Source organism: Apus apus, chromosome 13 (assembly GCF_020740795.1).
Source record: "Apus apus isolate bApuApu2 chromosome 13, bApuApu2.pri.cur, whole genome shotgun sequence".
In the NCBI taxonomy this organism is placed as follows: Eukaryota; Metazoa; Chordata; class Aves; order Apodiformes; family Apodidae; genus Apus; species Apus apus.
The window spans coordinates 5,912,395-5,929,606 of record NC_067294.1 but is presented as its reverse complement, the minus strand read 5'-3'; the positions used below and the strand labels follow the sequence as shown (position 1 = coordinate 5,929,606).

At 52.4% G+C, this 17,212-nt stretch overlaps 2 protein-coding genes across 7 annotated transcripts; one reads left to right on the top strand and one right to left on the bottom strand.

Annotated features, from left to right (window-relative positions):
• Positions 1-425: 425 nt before the first annotated feature.
• On the bottom strand, positions 426-4,216 carry SMIM3 (small integral membrane protein 3). Of its 3 annotated transcripts, none has more exons than XM_051631198.1 (5): positions 4,134-4,216; positions 3,033-3,176; positions 2,908-2,950; positions 2,525-2,646; positions 426-1,409 (listed from the first exon to the last, which is right to left on the bottom strand). In XM_051631198.1, the coding sequence occupies exons 4-5, from the start codon at positions 2,575-2,577 to the stop codon at positions 1,229-1,231; spliced, it is 234 nt and encodes a 77-aa protein (XP_051487158.1). In that variant the 5' UTR covers positions 2,578-2,646; positions 2,908-2,950; positions 3,033-3,176; positions 4,134-4,216; the 3' UTR covers positions 426-1,228. The 3 variants fall into 3 exon arrangements, with proteins under 3 accessions (XP_051487158.1, XP_051487159.1, XP_051487160.1); XM_051631199.1 differs by having other exon boundaries at positions 2,525-2,643; XM_051631200.1 differs by lacking the exon at positions 3,033-3,176 and having other exon boundaries at positions 4,134-4,195.
• On the top strand, positions 4,084-17,125 carry DCTN4 (dynactin subunit 4). 4 transcript variants are annotated; one of them, XM_051631193.1, is made up of 14 exons: positions 4,084-4,232; positions 6,166-6,236; positions 6,648-6,826; positions 7,718-7,761; positions 8,501-8,608; positions 9,202-9,222; positions 10,120-10,193; positions 10,633-10,745; positions 12,035-12,144; positions 13,128-13,201; positions 13,639-13,693; positions 14,082-14,189; positions 14,560-14,657; positions 15,105-17,125. In XM_051631193.1, exons 1-14 carry the CDS (start codon positions 4,098-4,100, stop codon positions 15,316-15,318), a joined length of 1,404 nt encoding a protein of 467 aa, XP_051487153.1. In that variant the 5' UTR covers positions 4,084-4,097; the 3' UTR covers positions 15,319-17,125. The 4 variants fall into 4 exon arrangements, with proteins under 4 accessions (XP_051487153.1, XP_051487154.1, XP_051487156.1 ...); XM_051631196.1 differs by lacking the exon at positions 4,084-4,232 and adding an exon at positions 4,666-4,893; XM_051631195.1 differs by lacking the exon at positions 4,084-4,232 and adding an exon at positions 4,904-4,966.
• The last annotated feature ends 87 nt before the right edge of the window (positions 17,126-17,212 follow it).

Sequence of the window (17,212 nt, the reverse complement as noted above, 5' to 3'; positions counted from 1 at the left end):
ATCTCATTATTCGTGACCTCGCTCACCCTGACTCACCAGAACGCTGTTTTGGCCCCAGGACTCCTGCCACACGCCAGAGCACGAGGCTGGCAGCAGGGAGGGATGCTGCTCACCCAAGTGGGAGAAAAGCAGCTGGCACCACTGCCAGAAAGTCCCCAGGGATCCTTCCCGCTCTCTGACAGTTGCTGCTGCTTTCACAGCCAGATTTGGGTTTGCATCCCTGGAGCATGGGGCTGAGCTGGCAGTGTGCCTCCCATGGGGCTGTGGCCACAGGGCTCAAAGGCCAGGCAAGAACCCCAGGGACCTCAAGCTGAGGCAGTGCAGGAGGTCAGTGTGTGTGGGGGGTGGGGTCTGGAGAGGCTTCAAAGTATCTCAGATCCTGTACCCGGGCACCAGCGTGGACAGAGCTGAATGACACTCACATGTAGAATAAAGTCCATTTATTTCATAGCAAAAGCACTGTAAGAGGTTACATGGTCCCTTGCTGCTTGCCTGGGCACAAACCCCTCTGCTCCTCCTGCTTTGCCTGCCCAGGAGAGGGTCGCACAGATCCCCCCAGTGGGGCAAGCACTGGGGGCCCTCGCCATGTGCAGGAGCAGTGAGCACAGCCAGCCCACGGGCGGGCGGGCAGGCTGGCAGGAGCTGCCCACACTCCTCTGCCCCACGAGACGCAGAGGAACCAAGTGCCCCATAGAATTTTCCTACAATTTCAGCAGATACCTGATAGAGGAGAAGCCGGTGCCAGCTGCACGTCTGCTGTGCAGCCAGGACAAGCTCTGTCACTGACACTTCAAGCCAAGACTCCGAATGCGCAACCAGAAATCACATCCACGTTGCTTTGACCTTTTTTTTCCCCAACCACCCCAACAGCTGGGACTCCAAAATAGGTGTAACTTTGCCAGATATTTCCACTCCTTGCTGCTTGCCTGGGAGGAGACGGGGTTGCCAGCGAAGGTGAGCCCAGCCTGCCTCAAGGGAGCGAGTTGTTTCTAGCTGGACACATCCACAAAGTCACACATCACCCCGCTGGTGTCCCAGCTGCCATCTCCGTCACGGTCCCCCGTGAGCTCAGTGGGTAAGTAGGAGGCAGTGGGTTCATCTGGCAAGGGCCACGTACAAGAGTCCAGGTGCTGGCCCAACCTTGCTCCTGCCTGTCTCTCCCCAGCTCTCATTTTGCCCCATCGGGCTCCGCAGGGTCCCTGGCACAGTGTCCCTTGTCACCTCTGCCTCACACGATGCCGTTGCGCGTGGGGTGAGTCCGTACCCGGTAGATGATGACAGCAGTGGCTGGGCAGAGCACCAGGGCTGTCATGACCAGGATGGTGGCCAGGATGATCAAGACGATGACCCAGATGTCCAGGATGTGCTTGGGCAGGGCGGCGGAACCTGCAGAGTCAGAGAGGTCCATCCTGCCAGGGAGAGGCAAAGAGGTGATGGGGCAGCCCCCACTGTCCCCCCCCCATAGCCAGAAATCCCCCATCGCTCCCAGGATCCTGCTGCTCTCTCCAGGGAGGCCCCCACAGCCACATCCAGCCTTGGCTGCAGGATCCTTTGAAAGCAAAGAGCTTTACAAAAGACTCCTCCGAGAAGCCCCGAGATTTATAGCGTTCCTTGATGCAGCTGGATAAAAGCCCAGAGAAAAACTTCCCTATTAATTGCTACCATTGCTAAAGGAGCTGATAAAGCAAAGCCACAGCCTGGCGTCCTGCTGGTCACTCCTGCGTGGGTCACTGGGTGGGGAAACAGTGGGACAAGTGCAGCCGGAGCCCCCTTGCTTTGGGGGAGCCTCGTACCTCCTGCCCCCCACCCCGCGGTGCTGAGTCACGGAGTTAACGGCTTAATTAGCAGCAGGGCTCGGGGCTGAGGGACGGGCACCAACCCTCCGTGAGCCCCGCGGCTGCTCCCCCCGCCGGGGGTCCGGGGGACACGACCGAGAGCACCGGGCTGAGCCCCCCGTCCGCAACCACGCGGTCTCCGGCAGCACGGGCGGAGAACGACCCCCGCCACGGGGGCCAGGCAGCAGCTGCCTGCCCGCCCTGCCCTACCTGCGGCGCTGCCCTGCTCCGGCTCCGGCTCCGGCTCCGGCTCCGGCTCCAGCGAGAGGCGGCAGCAGAATCCCCGTCGGGGGAGGGAGTCTCCGCTTGGCCCCGCCCGGCCCGGGGGGACGGGAGCGAGGGAAGGGGAAGCGAAGAGAAAAGAAAATAGAGGGGAGGGCAGAGTAGGCAGGACGTGTGTTTTTTTTCTGCACCAGGGCAAAGCGAGAGCACACTGCAGCTCATCCCTCCCAGGACAGGGTCCCGCCAGGGGAGACCAAACCTGAAGGTCCCAGGTGCCAGCAAGAAACCACGGGGACGTTTCACAGCTTAATAAAGGGCTTTCCCCCTACCCTGCTCCCGCCCTGCCTCGCAACTGCAGGGCCCAGTGCACCCCCGTGCCTCTGAGGTCCGGGGCAAGAGAGAGAAGCAAAATGTAAGAGACTCTCCCTAAAATAACAGGGCTTGGGGAAGGGTAGATTTACACAGACCTGGGCAGAAAGCATCTCCGGTTTCTCCTGACCAGTGTCATGTTCTGCTCCATCAGAGATGCTGAAGGGCAAGGCCAGCAGCAGCTCCCAGGGAAGCACGGCAGGATGCTCTCATTCTCCTGCTGGGACACAAGCCCCGTGCCACCCACAGCAGCACCCACACATTGCAGCCTTCACCCCTGCTTTTCCCAGGGAAACCTGCCAGATTCCCAGTGGCAGAAAACACTACCATGAGCTCCCAGACACCCCTGGCCTCCAAGCACTCCCCAGGCACCTGGCTCCCAAGGGGCAGTGCACGGGCAGCCTCCTCCCTGCCTCCCCAGCCAACGTGGGATAAAAAGCATGTGGGGTTTTTATCATCATCAGCAGCAGCAGATCCTCACCGTTTCCTCTGGAGCCACATGGGTGAGCAGCAGGCACCAGGCTCTGTGTGGGGACAGATGTACCAGGCTGAGGACAGGGGAGCAAAGCTGGAGTCCAGGCTGTGAGGGACACGGAGGTGACGTGCCTGGGAGCAGCCCAGGGGGGATGCTGATGCAAGCTCTGCCCTCCAGATACGCAACCAGCATCCGGAGACCTTTTCTGCTGATCCCACGATACTGAGGATGGCTGTTGTTGTGGTTTGTCAGGTTCTGTCTTAGCAACTGTGAGACTAAAAGACAAACCACATTTGGGGGACGAGTAAGTCTGGTAGCTTGTGAGTTCAGAGGGAAATGTGGCAGTGATCAAGTGTGAACGAAAGCTCAGGGAAAGGGAATAGGACCTTTGCAAGGGACTGGGGAACATATGGGTGACCCCTGAGCAAGTGTACAGCCTGGCAGGGGGGGGACAGGACTGAGCCAGGACCCCACTGCAGGCAGAGTCAGGTCATGGCTGCTCTGCTTCTACCAGAAGGACATCAAGCTGCTGGACTATGTCCAAAGAAGGGAAATGAAGCTGGTGAAGGTTCTGGAGTCTTAAAAGGCATGGCAGGGGGAACTGGAGTTGTTCAGTCTGGAGAAAAGGAGGATGAGGGGAGACTTCCTTGCTCTCTACAGTTACTGAACAGCAAGGCCGAGCTCAGTTTGTTCTCCCAAGAGCAAGAAGAAATGGCCTCAAGTTGTGCCAGGGGAGGCTTCAACGGGGTATTAGGAAGTATTTATCCACTGAGAGGGCGGCCAGCACTGCAGCAGGCTGCCTAGGGAAGCAGTGGAGCCACCATCCCTGGGAGGCGTTTGAAAGCCGTGTCGATGCGGTGCTGAGCGGCGGGGCGGGCGGCGCGGGGTGAGCAGCTGGGCCGGAGGATCGTCACGGTCTTTTCCAAACAGAGCAGCTCCCCGGGGCCTCCCGGTACAGCCCCGGGGCAGGGGGGCAGGGAGACAGGGGGGCAGGGGGCAGGGAGACAGGGGGGCAGGGGGACACGGGGCCACGGGGCACCCGGCCCCGCCCGCCCCACCCCGGGAGGCGGGAGGCGGGAGGCGGGAGGCGGGAGGCGCGCGCCACGCGGCCGGCCCGGCCCCGCCCCGCGGCGGTCACGTGAGCGCGGCGGCGCTGTGACGTCAGCCGCGGCCCGCCCCCCCCCTCCCCCGCCAAGATGGCGTCGCTGCTGCAGTCGGAGCGGGTGCTGTACCTGGTGCGCGGCGAGAAGGAGATGCGGGCTCCGCTGTCGCAGCTGTACTTCTGCCGGTACTGCAGCGAGCTCCGCTCCCTGGAGTGCGTCTCGCACGAGGTAACGGCGGCCCGGCCGAGCTGCGCCCGCGGAACGGGCGCGACGGGGCGGGGCGTCGCTGTTTTTTTTGCGCGCGCTGATTGGGCGGCTCTCCCGCCGCTCACTCGCGAGCTGCCTCGTCATTGGCTGGCGGCGCGGCTAAGGGGTGGGCGCATGGCTGTGGCACGCGGTGAGCTGATTGGCAGCGGGTGGGGGAAGGGGCGGTGCCTCGCGTCGGATTGGCTGTGCTGCCTGTCTGTCGGCAGGATTCGCGCTGCGATTGGCCGAAGCGCGCGTGCCAGGGGTGGGGCCGCTAGAGGCGTCTGCCCCTCGGGGAGGACGCGCCCCCGGGGCCCGGGCGGGGGGAGCGGCCTGGGGCCCGCGGGGACCCCCCGCCCCGCCCCGCCGTGAAGCCAGGCCGGGGAGAACGCGGGTCCCCTCCCGCGGGCACGTCTGGGCCTCCCGCGGAGGCGCAGGGACCGACTCGCATCCCTTCACCCCTCAGTGCGGCCCGGGATGGAGACCGAGCGTGGCCCGGAGCTCCCGCGCCGTTCCCGGGCTCGGGCTGGAGCTGTCTGACCGGGGAGGAGCCGCTCTCAGACTGAGAGCGTTCGGGGGCGATTTACTTCCGCCCGGGCCAGCTTTTCCTCCTCGTTCCGCAGGGGTGTTTCTGCTGTGGAGGGTTTGTTCTTTGTCCTGACATGGCTGGAGCCTGAACCCGTGAATGATCATCAGGGTGGGGCGATGGGCTGATGGTGCGTGAGGGCCCTGCCGGGAGCGCTGGAGAGCCTTGATCCTGGGGCTGCTCATGGCACCCGGTTGGCAAGAATTGATTTGGTGCAGGTCTGGGTTAAGTAAGAGGTTACAGTAGATTATAAAAGCCTGAAAAGATTGACACTGCAACCCTGGTCTCAGAAGAGGTGTCTCTTCCAAAGCTTCTGAAGAGTAGAAAGTAGATTTGTCACCAGGCTGTATCCATCCTGAATTCTCCGTGGCATGATGAGTGCAGTCATCATGCACTTCCATGTTGAACTGAAAGCTTGTTTTTCTCTTCAGGAAGGGGATTCTTCTTGCTGCTGTTGTTTTAAGTCACATATTAATTAGTGACAGCAGACAAATACAAAACATTTTCTAAAATTGATGGATTTCTGACCAGTGTGAGTCCAAGAGAAGGATAAATTTAGACATAAATGGAAAATAGTGTGTTAAAACTTTATGTTAAAGCTGAAACATTAATTTCTCGTAACTGGAAAAGGTCAGTACCCCATTGTTATTTTCTCCACTTAATAGGCAGGGGAGTTTAATCTCTCCTGAATTAAGAAACCTTCTGATGCACATTATTTAAGATCAAAATTTCATAGAATGGTGGAGGTTGGAAGGAACCTTAAGGATCATCAGGTTCCAACCCCCCTGCTCTGAGCAGGGACACCTCCCACCAGACCAGGCTGCACAAGCCTCATCCAACCTGGCCTTGAACACCTCCAGGGGTGGGGCAGCCACAACCTCCCTGGACAACCTGTTCCAGCACCTTCCTGCCCTCATGGGGAAGAATTTCTTCCCAATGTCTAACCTAAATCTCCCCTCTCTCAGTTTGAAACTATTACCCTTTGTCCTATCACTGCCCTCTCTGATGAAAAGTCTCTCCCCAGCTTTCCTGAAGCCCCTTCAGGCACTGCACGGTGCTCTGAGGTCTCCCTGGAGCCTTCTCTTCTCCAGGCTGAACACCCCAGCTCCCTCAGCCTGTCTTTATAGCAGAGCTGCTCCAGCCCTCAGATCATCTTTGGTCACATTTGGTTGAGATGGGCTAAGATTTCAGTTACCGGAAAGTTTCTCAAGCCCTCACAGCCTTCACCTGTCCATTGCCAGACCAAAGCCTCCTGGCACAGCCTGGCAGAGTTTCAGGCCTAGACAAAACGTGTGCCAGGAGGTGTGATGTGACTGCCTTGTTCCTCAGGTGGACTCTCACTACTGCCCCAGCTGCCTGGAGAACATGCCATCAGCTGAAGCCAAGCTGAAAAAGAACAGGTACGGTCGCTTTGGCATTTTTCATCAAGACTCACTCTTTTCAACAGCTCCCTCCTTAATCAGCACCTGGCTGTGTTCATCTGAAACTCTCTTCAAAAATCACATTGCTTCTTGATACCTTTTAGGCTGTTTTGGGGAATAAGTGTCTTTCTGTGATGTATTGTGCACTCTTCATCTTCTGGTGTTTTTTAATACAAGGGGTTTTTAGTATCACCCAGTATCTCTCACTTTTGTCTTTCTTATGTTGACTCTGAACCTCTCCTGTTTCTTGGCTCTGTTGCCCCTTTTCCTGAATGCTGTTGCATGGGATGAAAAGGTCTGTTGGTTTCATCTTGGTTGGCTTGCTGAGAGCATTTTCCTTCACCTGGGATCCTTGTTGGAGCAGTATCTTACAGACCCTCCTCTCCACAGGTGTGCCAACTGCTTTGACTGCCCCTGCTGCATGCACACCCTGTCCACCCGGGCCACGAGCATCCCTGCTCCACTCCCTGATGACCCAGCCAAGACTACCATGAAGAAAGCCTACTACTTGGCCTGTGGATTTTGCCGTTGGACTTCCCGGGATGTGGGCATGGCAGACAAGTCAGTTGGTAAGTGACAGTTAAAAGACAGAAATCCCTGTAACAGCAGGAGCCACCTTTGTGTTTTGTAATTAGTCTCTGGCTGTAGGATATACATCATATCATCCTAGGTTTGGAGCCACAGCTGGAGATTCACAGGGAAACTATTTGTTGCTGAAGTCTCATCTGAAAAGCTGAGATGAGTTAGTGGAGTAGGTGACCCTCTTCCATTGCTTGTGTTATCTGACTAGTGGGAAAGCTGTCAGGCAAGGAGCTTTTTCAGTAGGTGTGCTCTTCTCGCAGCTGAGGTCCTGTCTCTGCACCTGCAGGGACTTGGAAGTCGCTCAGTCTGACAGTGTAAACATCTAGTTTATTTTCTGTCACTCTGGTTCATTTAGGCTTATTCCAGGATTGCTAGTCAGTGTTTGTACTTGCTTTTTCTCTTCACGACATCACTGAAACAAAACTTTTGTTTGTTTATTGATGTGTAAGACATGCAGAAAGTATCTGTTGTGCTCCAGAAATAGGGCTTGAGTAGATCCTCTGACTTCCATCATTGATGTGACTGAAGACTGGGAGCTGAAGGTGCAGGGTCATGGGCAGCCAGTACTGGGTGTTCTTGTAAACTCATGTACCTGCTGCTAAAGTGACTCCTGGGTGCTGTTCTGGGTGCCTTAAACTGCATTTGTGTAAGAACACAATATAGCAGCTGGGCAAGCTCCTTCAGCCCAATCCTGGCTGTGAAAAACCTTTCAGAGGTGTCCATTTGTGCAGGCATGAGCTTGAACTGCAATGGGAAGTGTAGCAAAAGTAGGGAATGTCCTATTTCAGGAGTAGGACTGAGACAGTTGGGTGTTAGATGTGATTTCTCTGTGGAGTCTGGAAATCTTCTCCTGAGTGTTTTTTCTCTCTCTCGTGCAGCTAGTGGTGGCTGGCAGGAGCCCGAGAATCCTCACACACAGAGGGTGAGTGAAGGGGAGGACAACGCTTGGGCTGAGACACATCAGCTAGAAGAAGGAGCAGTTAGAGACACCAGGCCCTCTCACTTTTTCTGCATCTATATAATCCTTCAGATAGCAGATCCAGTTCCTTATCTCCACCTTGACTGAATCCCCTGGGAGGAAGGCCTCTTAGAGGCTCTCCTGTGGGTATCGCAGTGTAAAATCTCCTTCTCAGAAGAAACTCAGTGGATAGCTTCGTATCTAATAGTGCTGTTAAAACACCACCAATGAATATGCTGCGTATGTATGTGAAAAATGCTGCTTTCCAATCAGGAGTGTATCTAGGATCTGGAAAACAGAACTGCACCTGTCCTACCTTTCCCTGTCACCAGTCAGGACCCTGCACTAAGTGTGATCAGCCTCGGGTAGGGGAAAGATGCTGTTTGCTTCACTCATCTAAATTACTGGGTTTTGGCTGCCTGACATAACTGTGTCCAGCCACAGCAAAAGTGTGGACAAAGCCTCTGTTGCGTGCCAGGTGGGAGCTGGACACTGCTCTCTGATAGGTGTCATTCCCAGAGAAGGGTCAGTTGGTCACCCATAGCGGGAGTTAAGACGTGTGAAGACACACAGCCGTCTGTAATGTGTTTCCTTTGAAACACAGCTAGTCCTAGGACAGAGACAAGTAGCAAGAGCCCCAGATTGATCACTGATCTGGCCTTTGCTCTCTATTGACTGGGTTTCTGTTCCCTGTCACCCCCAGATTAACAAACTGGTTGAGTACTACCAGCAGATGGCTCAGAAGGAGAAGATCGAGCGGGACCGGAAGAAGCTGGTGCGACGCAGGAATTACATGCCCCTGGCCTTTTCAGTGAGTATGGAGCTCTCAGAGCAGGAGCAGTGATGTGCAGCAGCCTCAGCCTGCAAAATGAGGTAGTTGGTAGCACGCTAAGGCTATTCAGCTTGTTCTTATTCAGAGCAACGTGAAGAAAATGTGCTAGTGCACATGGGTTTCTTTAGGGACAAGTAGTCCTACCACCCATTGTTGTGTGTTACATTGCCTCTCCCTCCAGTAGTCCTCTCTGATAGTGCCAGAAGGCTTTATACTTGTCATGCAAAGGAATATGTGATCCAGCAGTGAAATGTAGTGCAACCGCAGTCATAGTACAAGTGGTAGCTCTTTCTTAGGACTGTTGCATCCAACAGCTCAGTAGCAGTTAGATCAGGATTGTCTGGCACTTTTCTGCCCAAAGTCTCAACTAAAGTGAACCTTAGGACTTGGCTGGGGCCTGAATGGCTGGTTTATTGTAACTGGCAGGTAAATGCTTACTTTGTTTAGCTGGGTGACTGCATATGCTTGCTACTTCTCAATTAACTGTGCTTGCTCTGTGCCCTTGCTTGTGTCTTATGGCTGCATTTTTTGTCTCCGTTGCTACCTGCTGCTATTTTGGGGGCTCTCCACAGCAACACACTATACACGTAGTGGTAAGTCTCTTCCCCATTTCTGCTGGTGTTCAAGCTCTCATGGTACCAACTGAAGGGCAGTAACACATCCTACTCTTCACCTCAGGGCCTCTGACTTGGATGTTGCTAGAACAAAGGCACATGAAGGCCAGTTAGAGGGTAACACCTGTTAGAAAACAGTATTTTTGTTAGTTTAGAAATAGGGCACTGTCTTGGGGTAAGTAATGTACACTGGAGAAGCAGTCCCTGACAAAGCCTGGCTGTGACCTTGCTATCTGTCTGCCTGAGACAGTGGTGCTAATGTTAGTCTACTGGTCCTTGAAAAATCACCAGGGTGGGCTGATGCTCAGATATTTGTTGAGAATTCAGGTTTTCAGTCCTGCCCTGTCTACAGTTCATCTGTCGAAAGCTGAGGAGCAGCTCAGCTATTCCTCACAGTTGGTGGTGTCTGGTGAGAGAGACCTGTAGGTAACAAGGCTCACAGGAGGCTGAACCTTCCAGCTGCTCCTAGGAGAGCTGCAGAACATTTCAGATGGATCCACGTCAGCCAAGTTCTTTTGGCAGTTGAGCTCTCATTCTCCACTTGACTTACTTGACATGCAGTTGTTCAGAAGGAAAGATCAAGGGGAAAATGTGACAGTAGTGCAGGCTGGTGACTTAAGGAAGGAGCAAAAGCTTTCTAGGCAGTAGCCACATCCATCTCTCCCCTTCTGCAGTGGTGGTAATCTTTGTCTCCTTACTGAGAGTTTGAGTAGGAAAAAAAAATATCTTGGGAAGCATTGAATACCTTTCCCTTTTTGCTTTCCTTTGCTTGTCTCCCTATTGCTTGTCATGCAGCTCAAAGGATGAGTTTGCAGTAGGTCTTTCTGTCCTGGCAGGAAGCAGACCTGAAGCTGACAGTTCCTTTTTTCCTTGTAGGACAAGTATGGCCTTGGAACCAGGCTGCAACGCCAGAGACCTGGAGCACCCATCAGTGCCCTCGCTGGACTCTCGTGAGTCTCAGGGTTGGGATTAACTTTGTGGAGGGATGGGAGGTGTAGGGGAGAGAGCAGCAAAGCAACTTCAGATAGATGATGAACCTTATTAGCAGACAGCAGTGGAAGGAGCCTTCTTTGGAGCACTGGAGATGTCAAATCCTCAGGTGTCTCTGTGCAGGAGCTCCTGATCTGATCTAATGGGAGGTGTCCCTGCCACTGCAGGGGGGTTGTATCTAGGTGATCTTTAAGGTCCTTTCCAACCCAAACCGTTCTATGATTCTATGTTTTGCTTTCTCCTAACAGAAAGAAGTGCCTGTTCTCCTCCTTGGGCAGTTACTGTAATCTTGCAACCTCAGCTCTTGCTTTTGTGTTGTGATGCAGTCAACTGCTGTTGTTGTCTGTCAGAGCACATGTGCCATATTTTATGACAGAGTTGCCCCTCTCTTTTCTTCAGGCTGAAAGAAGGAGAGGACCAGAAGGAGATCAAGATTGAGCCAGCTGATGCAGTGGAAGAAGTGGAACCTCTTCCTGAGGATTACTACACAAGACCAATCAATCTGACAGAAGGTAACAGCCTCACTTTTTTTCCTTGCATTTTATAACATAAGCAGTGCTTGGAAACTTGTCAGTGGGGTTCCTAATGGCCTGAGGTTGTAGTAACTTTTATGCTGGGATTGAAATGGTAGGAAATTTGTGGCTTTTTCAAGGGTAATTTTGAGCACAGCTGAGCTTTGTGCTGTAGATGGAAAACTCAGAGCCAAATACAGTTGTTTCACTTTCTTGCTCATCTTAATTTCTCTGTGTCTGAAGTGTCAGCTTTTGGATGGAAAAAAGATCTGACATCCTTTTTCAAGGAACAGCAGGAGATAAAGAAGTAGCTGAGCTGCTGGGGAGCTGGAACCTCAGCTGACCTATTAAGTAACAATTGCGCATTACTTTGACATCAGCTTGAAGCAGCTTGTGTACACTTGCCAGTTATTTAGCTGGCTCATGATTTAATCAGCAAATAGTAAATTGGTCAATGCAATTTGGGAGCAAGTGGGATAAAAGAGCAGGTACAGGAAGCAAAGTGGACTTCCTGCTGAGATGGCTCCTAATAGGACAGATGTTCTTGATAGTCCTGCAGGCCTACAAAGTCTGCCAGCATTAATTAATTCATGAAAGGTTTATAGAAGAGGCTAGATCATCTTGGTCGCCTTTTCTCATGAGACTGTCAGCTTTGTGAGAGTGAGCTGCTGTGAAGGAGACAATGTTCATGGTTCCCCGCAGTGAGGGAAAAGCTGCCAGGTGGCTGACTGCCTGTTAGACACTGGGAACAATGAGGAGCCTGTTTTTTGGGAGGAACCCATAGGAAGTTGGCTGCTGGAGTTCCTTGCCTTGGAAACTCTGTAGTGCATGGATCTGAGTTATGCAAACTCCTTGCTGAGAAGCTGTATATTGTACTTGTGCAGCACCCAGCTGTGAGGGTAACAAAGCCACAAAACTGATTTGCCCGTGGCAGGGAAAGAACTTCTTTTCTAGGTTATTCCAAAATTCTGCTTCCACCCCAGCTGAACTTTGAATAGCAGTCAGGGTCCCTTGTTTTGCCTGGACTGGCACTGATGTTCCTCCAGTGTTACCATGCACAGCCAGGGCAGCCCTTTTCACAGCTCTTACCTCCCATTCACTCGCTGCTAGAAATAGCAAGATTTGCCAGTGGCTTCTGAATTACTGGGTGCAGGTGGAATTCTTAGAGATCAGCAAGTCTGCACACAGTACGTGGTGCATCTTCTCTTAGCCCAGTGCACGTGTTCCCTCCAGCTGGAGTTTCAGTGCCAGAGACAGACATTAATGTGATCTTTCTGTCACACACCCAGTGACGACCCTGCGCCAGCGCCTGCTGCAGCCCGACTTCCAGCCCATCTGTGCCTCCCAGCTCTACCCACGGCACAAGCACCTCCTGATCAAACGCTCCCTGCGCTGTCGGGTGGGTAGTTAAATTAAAAAAACAACACTTTTTTTCTAGGCTCAGGGAACTTGGGTTGTGGGGAAATGGGCTGTGTGCTTGTGGTTGTTGGAAGTTCTCCACCAAACGACTGATAACAGCACTGGGAGATGAGTGAGGCTGTCACATCTCTGATGTGGTGAAGGTTGTGAAAAGGGGACAGCATTGTCAAAGATGCATAAAGGTACAAAGGTGGGTTTCTCTAAGAGTCTGTGTGTTCTCTGCCTAGCCAAGGAGTCAGGGAATGCTGCCAGTACTGTCAGAATTAAAAATTTTCTGCTATTACTGAAGACAAATCAGGTCAGCAAACAAAGCATTAGTGAGAGGCAGTGCAGAATACTGAAGGCAGGAAGGGGGTATCTCAGAAGAGAAGCAGAAAGCTGGGAAGCGGAGATAGGCAAGAATGGAATGCAGGTTCTGCTGTGGGGATACTATGTGGTCCTCAAAAAGCTGCTTCCTTTCTCTGTGAAGCAGGGATATTTATCTAGTTCCCAGAGTAATCGAGCAATATTCGTGTAAGCAGTTAAGATGCAGAATGCTTTGCAAGTGCAGAATACGTTGTCAGAAATAAGTGAAGTTGGGCAGAACCTGGATGTGAAGCGTATCAAATGAGGAGATCAGTCTTGAGTTCCAGCTCTTTGTTTTTTTAATGGATTCTCAAGCGTGAATCAAAGGGCTTGCAGGTGTTTGTGCCTTCTTCCTGCTGCAGTCAGTGAGTGTTGGGTGTTTTTAAGCCTGGTTCCAAATCTCATGTTTCTGAGGTTGAACCAGTAGAGCTGGATGTGACATTGTTGGAGTGTCAGTAGCTCGACCCAGCCATGGCTGCACTCGCCCCACGGCAGCTTTTGTCTGTGCTGTGCTAGAGGCCAGTCATGTCATGGCTAGAGGCACAGTGCTTGCAGCTCTGCTTCTTCAGTGTGTGTGACACTGTCTTTGTGTGCTGACTAGAATGTCTCTGTGTCTAGAAATGTGAACACAACCTGAGCAAACCAGAATTCAATCCAACATCTATCAAATTCAAGATCCAGCTGGTTGCTGTGTAAGTAAGATAAAGGGATTGGGGAGAACAACCACCTATCCATGCTTACTTAATGCCTTCTGTTTTTATTTCTTTTGTACTCTTGATTTGACCTCTTGTATGATTGTGTCATCTCTGGGGATTGTGTAATCACATTTTCAATGTGTTTAGCTTATCTGTAGTAGGTTTGCTTCCTGGTCTTCTAGAAAGTTTGCTGAGGATTTCAGCAGTTTGAAAAAGACGTTGTGTGCTGTGCCAGTCCCACCCAGTAGTAGGAGTTTGTAGGATTAGGTTTATATAGCAAAAGGGCACTTCATTTTTCAGGTTAATGTAAAGCTGAGCTCTGACAGCATTGAACAAGTTAGCTCAATGTCTGTGAAGACATCCCTCTGCTTCAGGAGGTTGCTTGTAGACAGCAGCACAGTCCATCATAGTCATTTGCTTTGTTCTTGTTCTAGTAACTATATCCCTGAAGTGAGGATCATGTCTATTCCCAACCTGCGCTACATGAAGGTCAGTACTTCTTTCCAGAGATGTCTTAGGGTGAGACACAGCTGGGAGGTGTGGAGGTGGGACCTTTTTGGAAGATGACATGGTGCAGGGCTGAAGGGAGGGGTCAGAATAACACTGCAGGTACTTGTCAGTTTGCAGGAGCAGATTGCCATGCAGTGTGATGTCTGGCATCACAAGCACATGCCAATATCTGAACAGTAACAGGTGTGGAGTTGAGATCTTGACTAGGTTCCGAAGATGTGTATTTATTATATTAAGAAAGAGAAACAATATCTTTCTTACAGACGGGGGGTGTTCAGTTTGTTGATTGGTCACCAAAGATGGAGGTGCTATAACAGTTAATTTTAGAGTAATTGCTTCTTGAACTGTGATTCCTGAATCTCCCCAGGAGAGCCAGGTCCTTTTGACTCTGACCAATCCAGTGGAGAACATCACACATGTCACACTGCTGGAGTGTGAGGAGGGAGACCCAGACAACATCAACAGCACTGCCAAGGTACTGCACCCTCCTAGGTCTCTTCCAAGGCTTTCCACTCCCACTTATCCTTTCACAGGTCACACTTGTCACATGTCCTCCAGTCCCTGCTGACTGTTGCATTTTCCTCCTTGGAGCTTAAATGGCTGTCACCAATGTCAATATCAGATCATAAAGTGGTTTGAAATTGTGTCTCTTCGTTGAGATCCAAAACCCAAGGGAGAAATGCACAATTTCACTGGCAGAGTGGGGACCAGGTGGTACTGGAGAGGAGGAGAGCCCAGGATCAATCCTGTTAAACTGTAGTAAAGCAGCCTCTAGGAGGGAGGGCTCTATCCTGCTCTCAGTGTAGTTGATCAGTGCTGAAAGGTTTCTTCCTGCTCTGTTCCAGGTTGCTGTTCCTCCCAAGGAGCTTATTTTGGCTGGCAAAGATGCTGCAGCAGAATATGATGAACTGGCAGAGCCTCAAGACTTCCAGGATGACCCTGAGTGAGTGCTGTCTGTGCTGTGGGGATTCTGTCCCTTAAAAACTGGGCACTCAAACAAGTAACTTGCTCTCCTCTCTGCCTTCATGGTTTGGGATTTTCTCCAGCTTTCTTGGGTGGGGGAGCATGGTGGTTTTTTGGAGGAGTCAGAGATCAGCAATGTAAGTCTTTCTCTTTGTGGTTTGGACTGTTCAGGAGTCATCTCTTCCCTTTGGGACAAGGTGTGCTGTTCTAGCAGTTGAGTTCTAGGTGGAAGTGCTAATTATCTCCACAATACTCTGTGTAATCCTTTCTTTTGCATAAAGAGCAGGTACAAACCAGGCCAGCTGTTCTAGCAGGGCATATTCAGCCATAATCTGAGCATCCCTGTTACCTGGTGTCAGAATAAATCTCTTGGAACAATTGTTTGAGAACTTACTGACCCAGCCTTCTTTTGTGTTCTGCTTTCCAGCATTATTGCCTTCAGAAAAGCCAACAAGGTAGGAGTTTTCATCAAGGTCACCCCGCAGAAAGAAGAGGGCGAAGTGACCGTGAGTTTCAAGATGAAGCACGAGTTTAAAAACCTGGCTGCTCCAATCCGGCCTAACGAGGAGGGAGACCACACCTCTGAGGTCATCTGGCTCACCCACCACGTGGAGCTCAGCCTCGGCCCGGTGCTCCCGTAAACATTCCCAACGCTTGTGCCCCGCCGGCTGGCCGCAGGATGAACTGTCACGGCAAGGAAAGCACCTGGTGAAACGTTCTGAGAGCTCCCTTGTGATGTGTGGGTGGTGCCACGGGCCCGGCTGGCCCACCAGGGGTGGCTGAGGGTGCTGTGCTCTGGGGTGGTTTATTCTCTCTCCTCTTGTAGTGCCCACTAACTCCCACTCTGCTCCCCTGCTCCGCCACAGGTGGCTTGAACCTGCAGCACAGAGGGGCATCCTGGTTTCTCCAGAACCACACACTACACCTGGCTGGACTTGGTTTTATTCACAGAAAAGAACCCATGCTGATTTTTCTTCCTGTTGGCCCACAAACCTTATGTTACACACTCAGTAGTGAGCAAGTTCTGTTTCACGCAGAGCTGTGTCCTTCCCCAGCAAACATTTCAGAGGAGGCCCTGCCTGCTGCTGTGTTGGAAAGTTACTGGCAGCAGCACCATGCTTTTTTGTTTTGTTTTCCTTGCAGGATACCCAGCTGTGGGGGTTGAGATGTACAGCCCCACCACTCTGGCACATGTAGCTTGCTCAGCTGAGGTGATGGGTCTGTTTCCACACAGGAAAGGATCAGTTTGCCTTTACTCCCAAAGCACAGTGTCCTGCAGTGTTTGTGGATTTGCCTGGCCTGAGCCTGCTGCTGTGTTGCAGGTGGATGTGGCAGCATGATGTACTGCCAGCTGAGAATTCAGGTGCTGCTACAGCTCTTGGCTGAGGCAGGGGGGCTCTGGAGAGGCTGGCTGGCAGTCTCCAGATCAATTAACGTGTGTTAATAGGGGTAGTGATCAGAGTCTGGAACCAGGAGAGTTAAGATTAGTTCTAGTATTTATAAAATGAGAGGTTGTTTGAGTTCATACTGTCTTTTTCCAGTTAGGGTGGGTGGGAGGGAGGTGTAAAGGTGGAAAGGCAGTCACACATTAACCAGCACACACTGTACCACCAGGTGATTTATGGGGGTGTCATTTGGCTGTAGTCCAGGCTAAAATGGGTAATTAAGAGCAGTGCATCCAGGATACTGAATTACCAGGAACTGCAGTAGCTTAGTGCAAGCAGGTGAGCTCACTCTTCCTGGAGAGCATTTCCAGTGCGTTAAACCTTTCCCATGGGCCTTGCCGTGCTGGGAAGGGCTGGCATTCCCCAGCCAGTGGCTGCTGCGCTGCTCCAGAGCTTGTGCCATGGTTCTGCCTGCCTGGAGCTGCAAACCCTCTGCATGGGAGGGCAGGATGAGGCTGCCTGCTCCCAGGGGAGCCCTGCCCGTGCTGTGCCCAGGGAAGCAGCCCTGGGTCCTGGGGCAGGTCTGGGAGCTTTACACCTCCCTGTGGGTTACACACCATGTACAGCATGAGTTTGGGATGTGTAGTTGGTAGTTGGTGTCTAGTGCTAGTACCTGCTGTGGCTTTACCTGCCCAGATAGCAAAGCCCTTCACCTTTGGCCGTGACTTCTCTTTGGTAGCCAAGATAGCTGCTACACTTGCCACGCTGATACAGAAAAGACCCTTCAGGAAGGAGCAGGGAGCTGGCCTGGGCTGCCAGCTGCCCTGGGGCTGGTGTTTCTCACTCAAAACTAAAAGGTGCGTTGTTTTGTGATGTTCTGAGCGGTGTGATGAGCTCGGCGAGTTCTTTGCCTCCCCACAGCTCCCGGGAAGGTGTGGGCATGTCCCGGGGTCTGTCCCCATCCCTGGCTCCTCCCTCTGCCCCTTCCTCCCCCGCAGGCGACTGTTGCCTTGCTGCTTGGCGTCGTGTAGTGACCTTCAATAAAGCAAACGTGGCTCTCGGATTCTTTGCGCTGGTTCTTATTATAAAGTAATTAATAGGAAGGAAACCAACCCCCCCCCTCCCGCTCGTGGCCGCCCTTAGGCTCAGC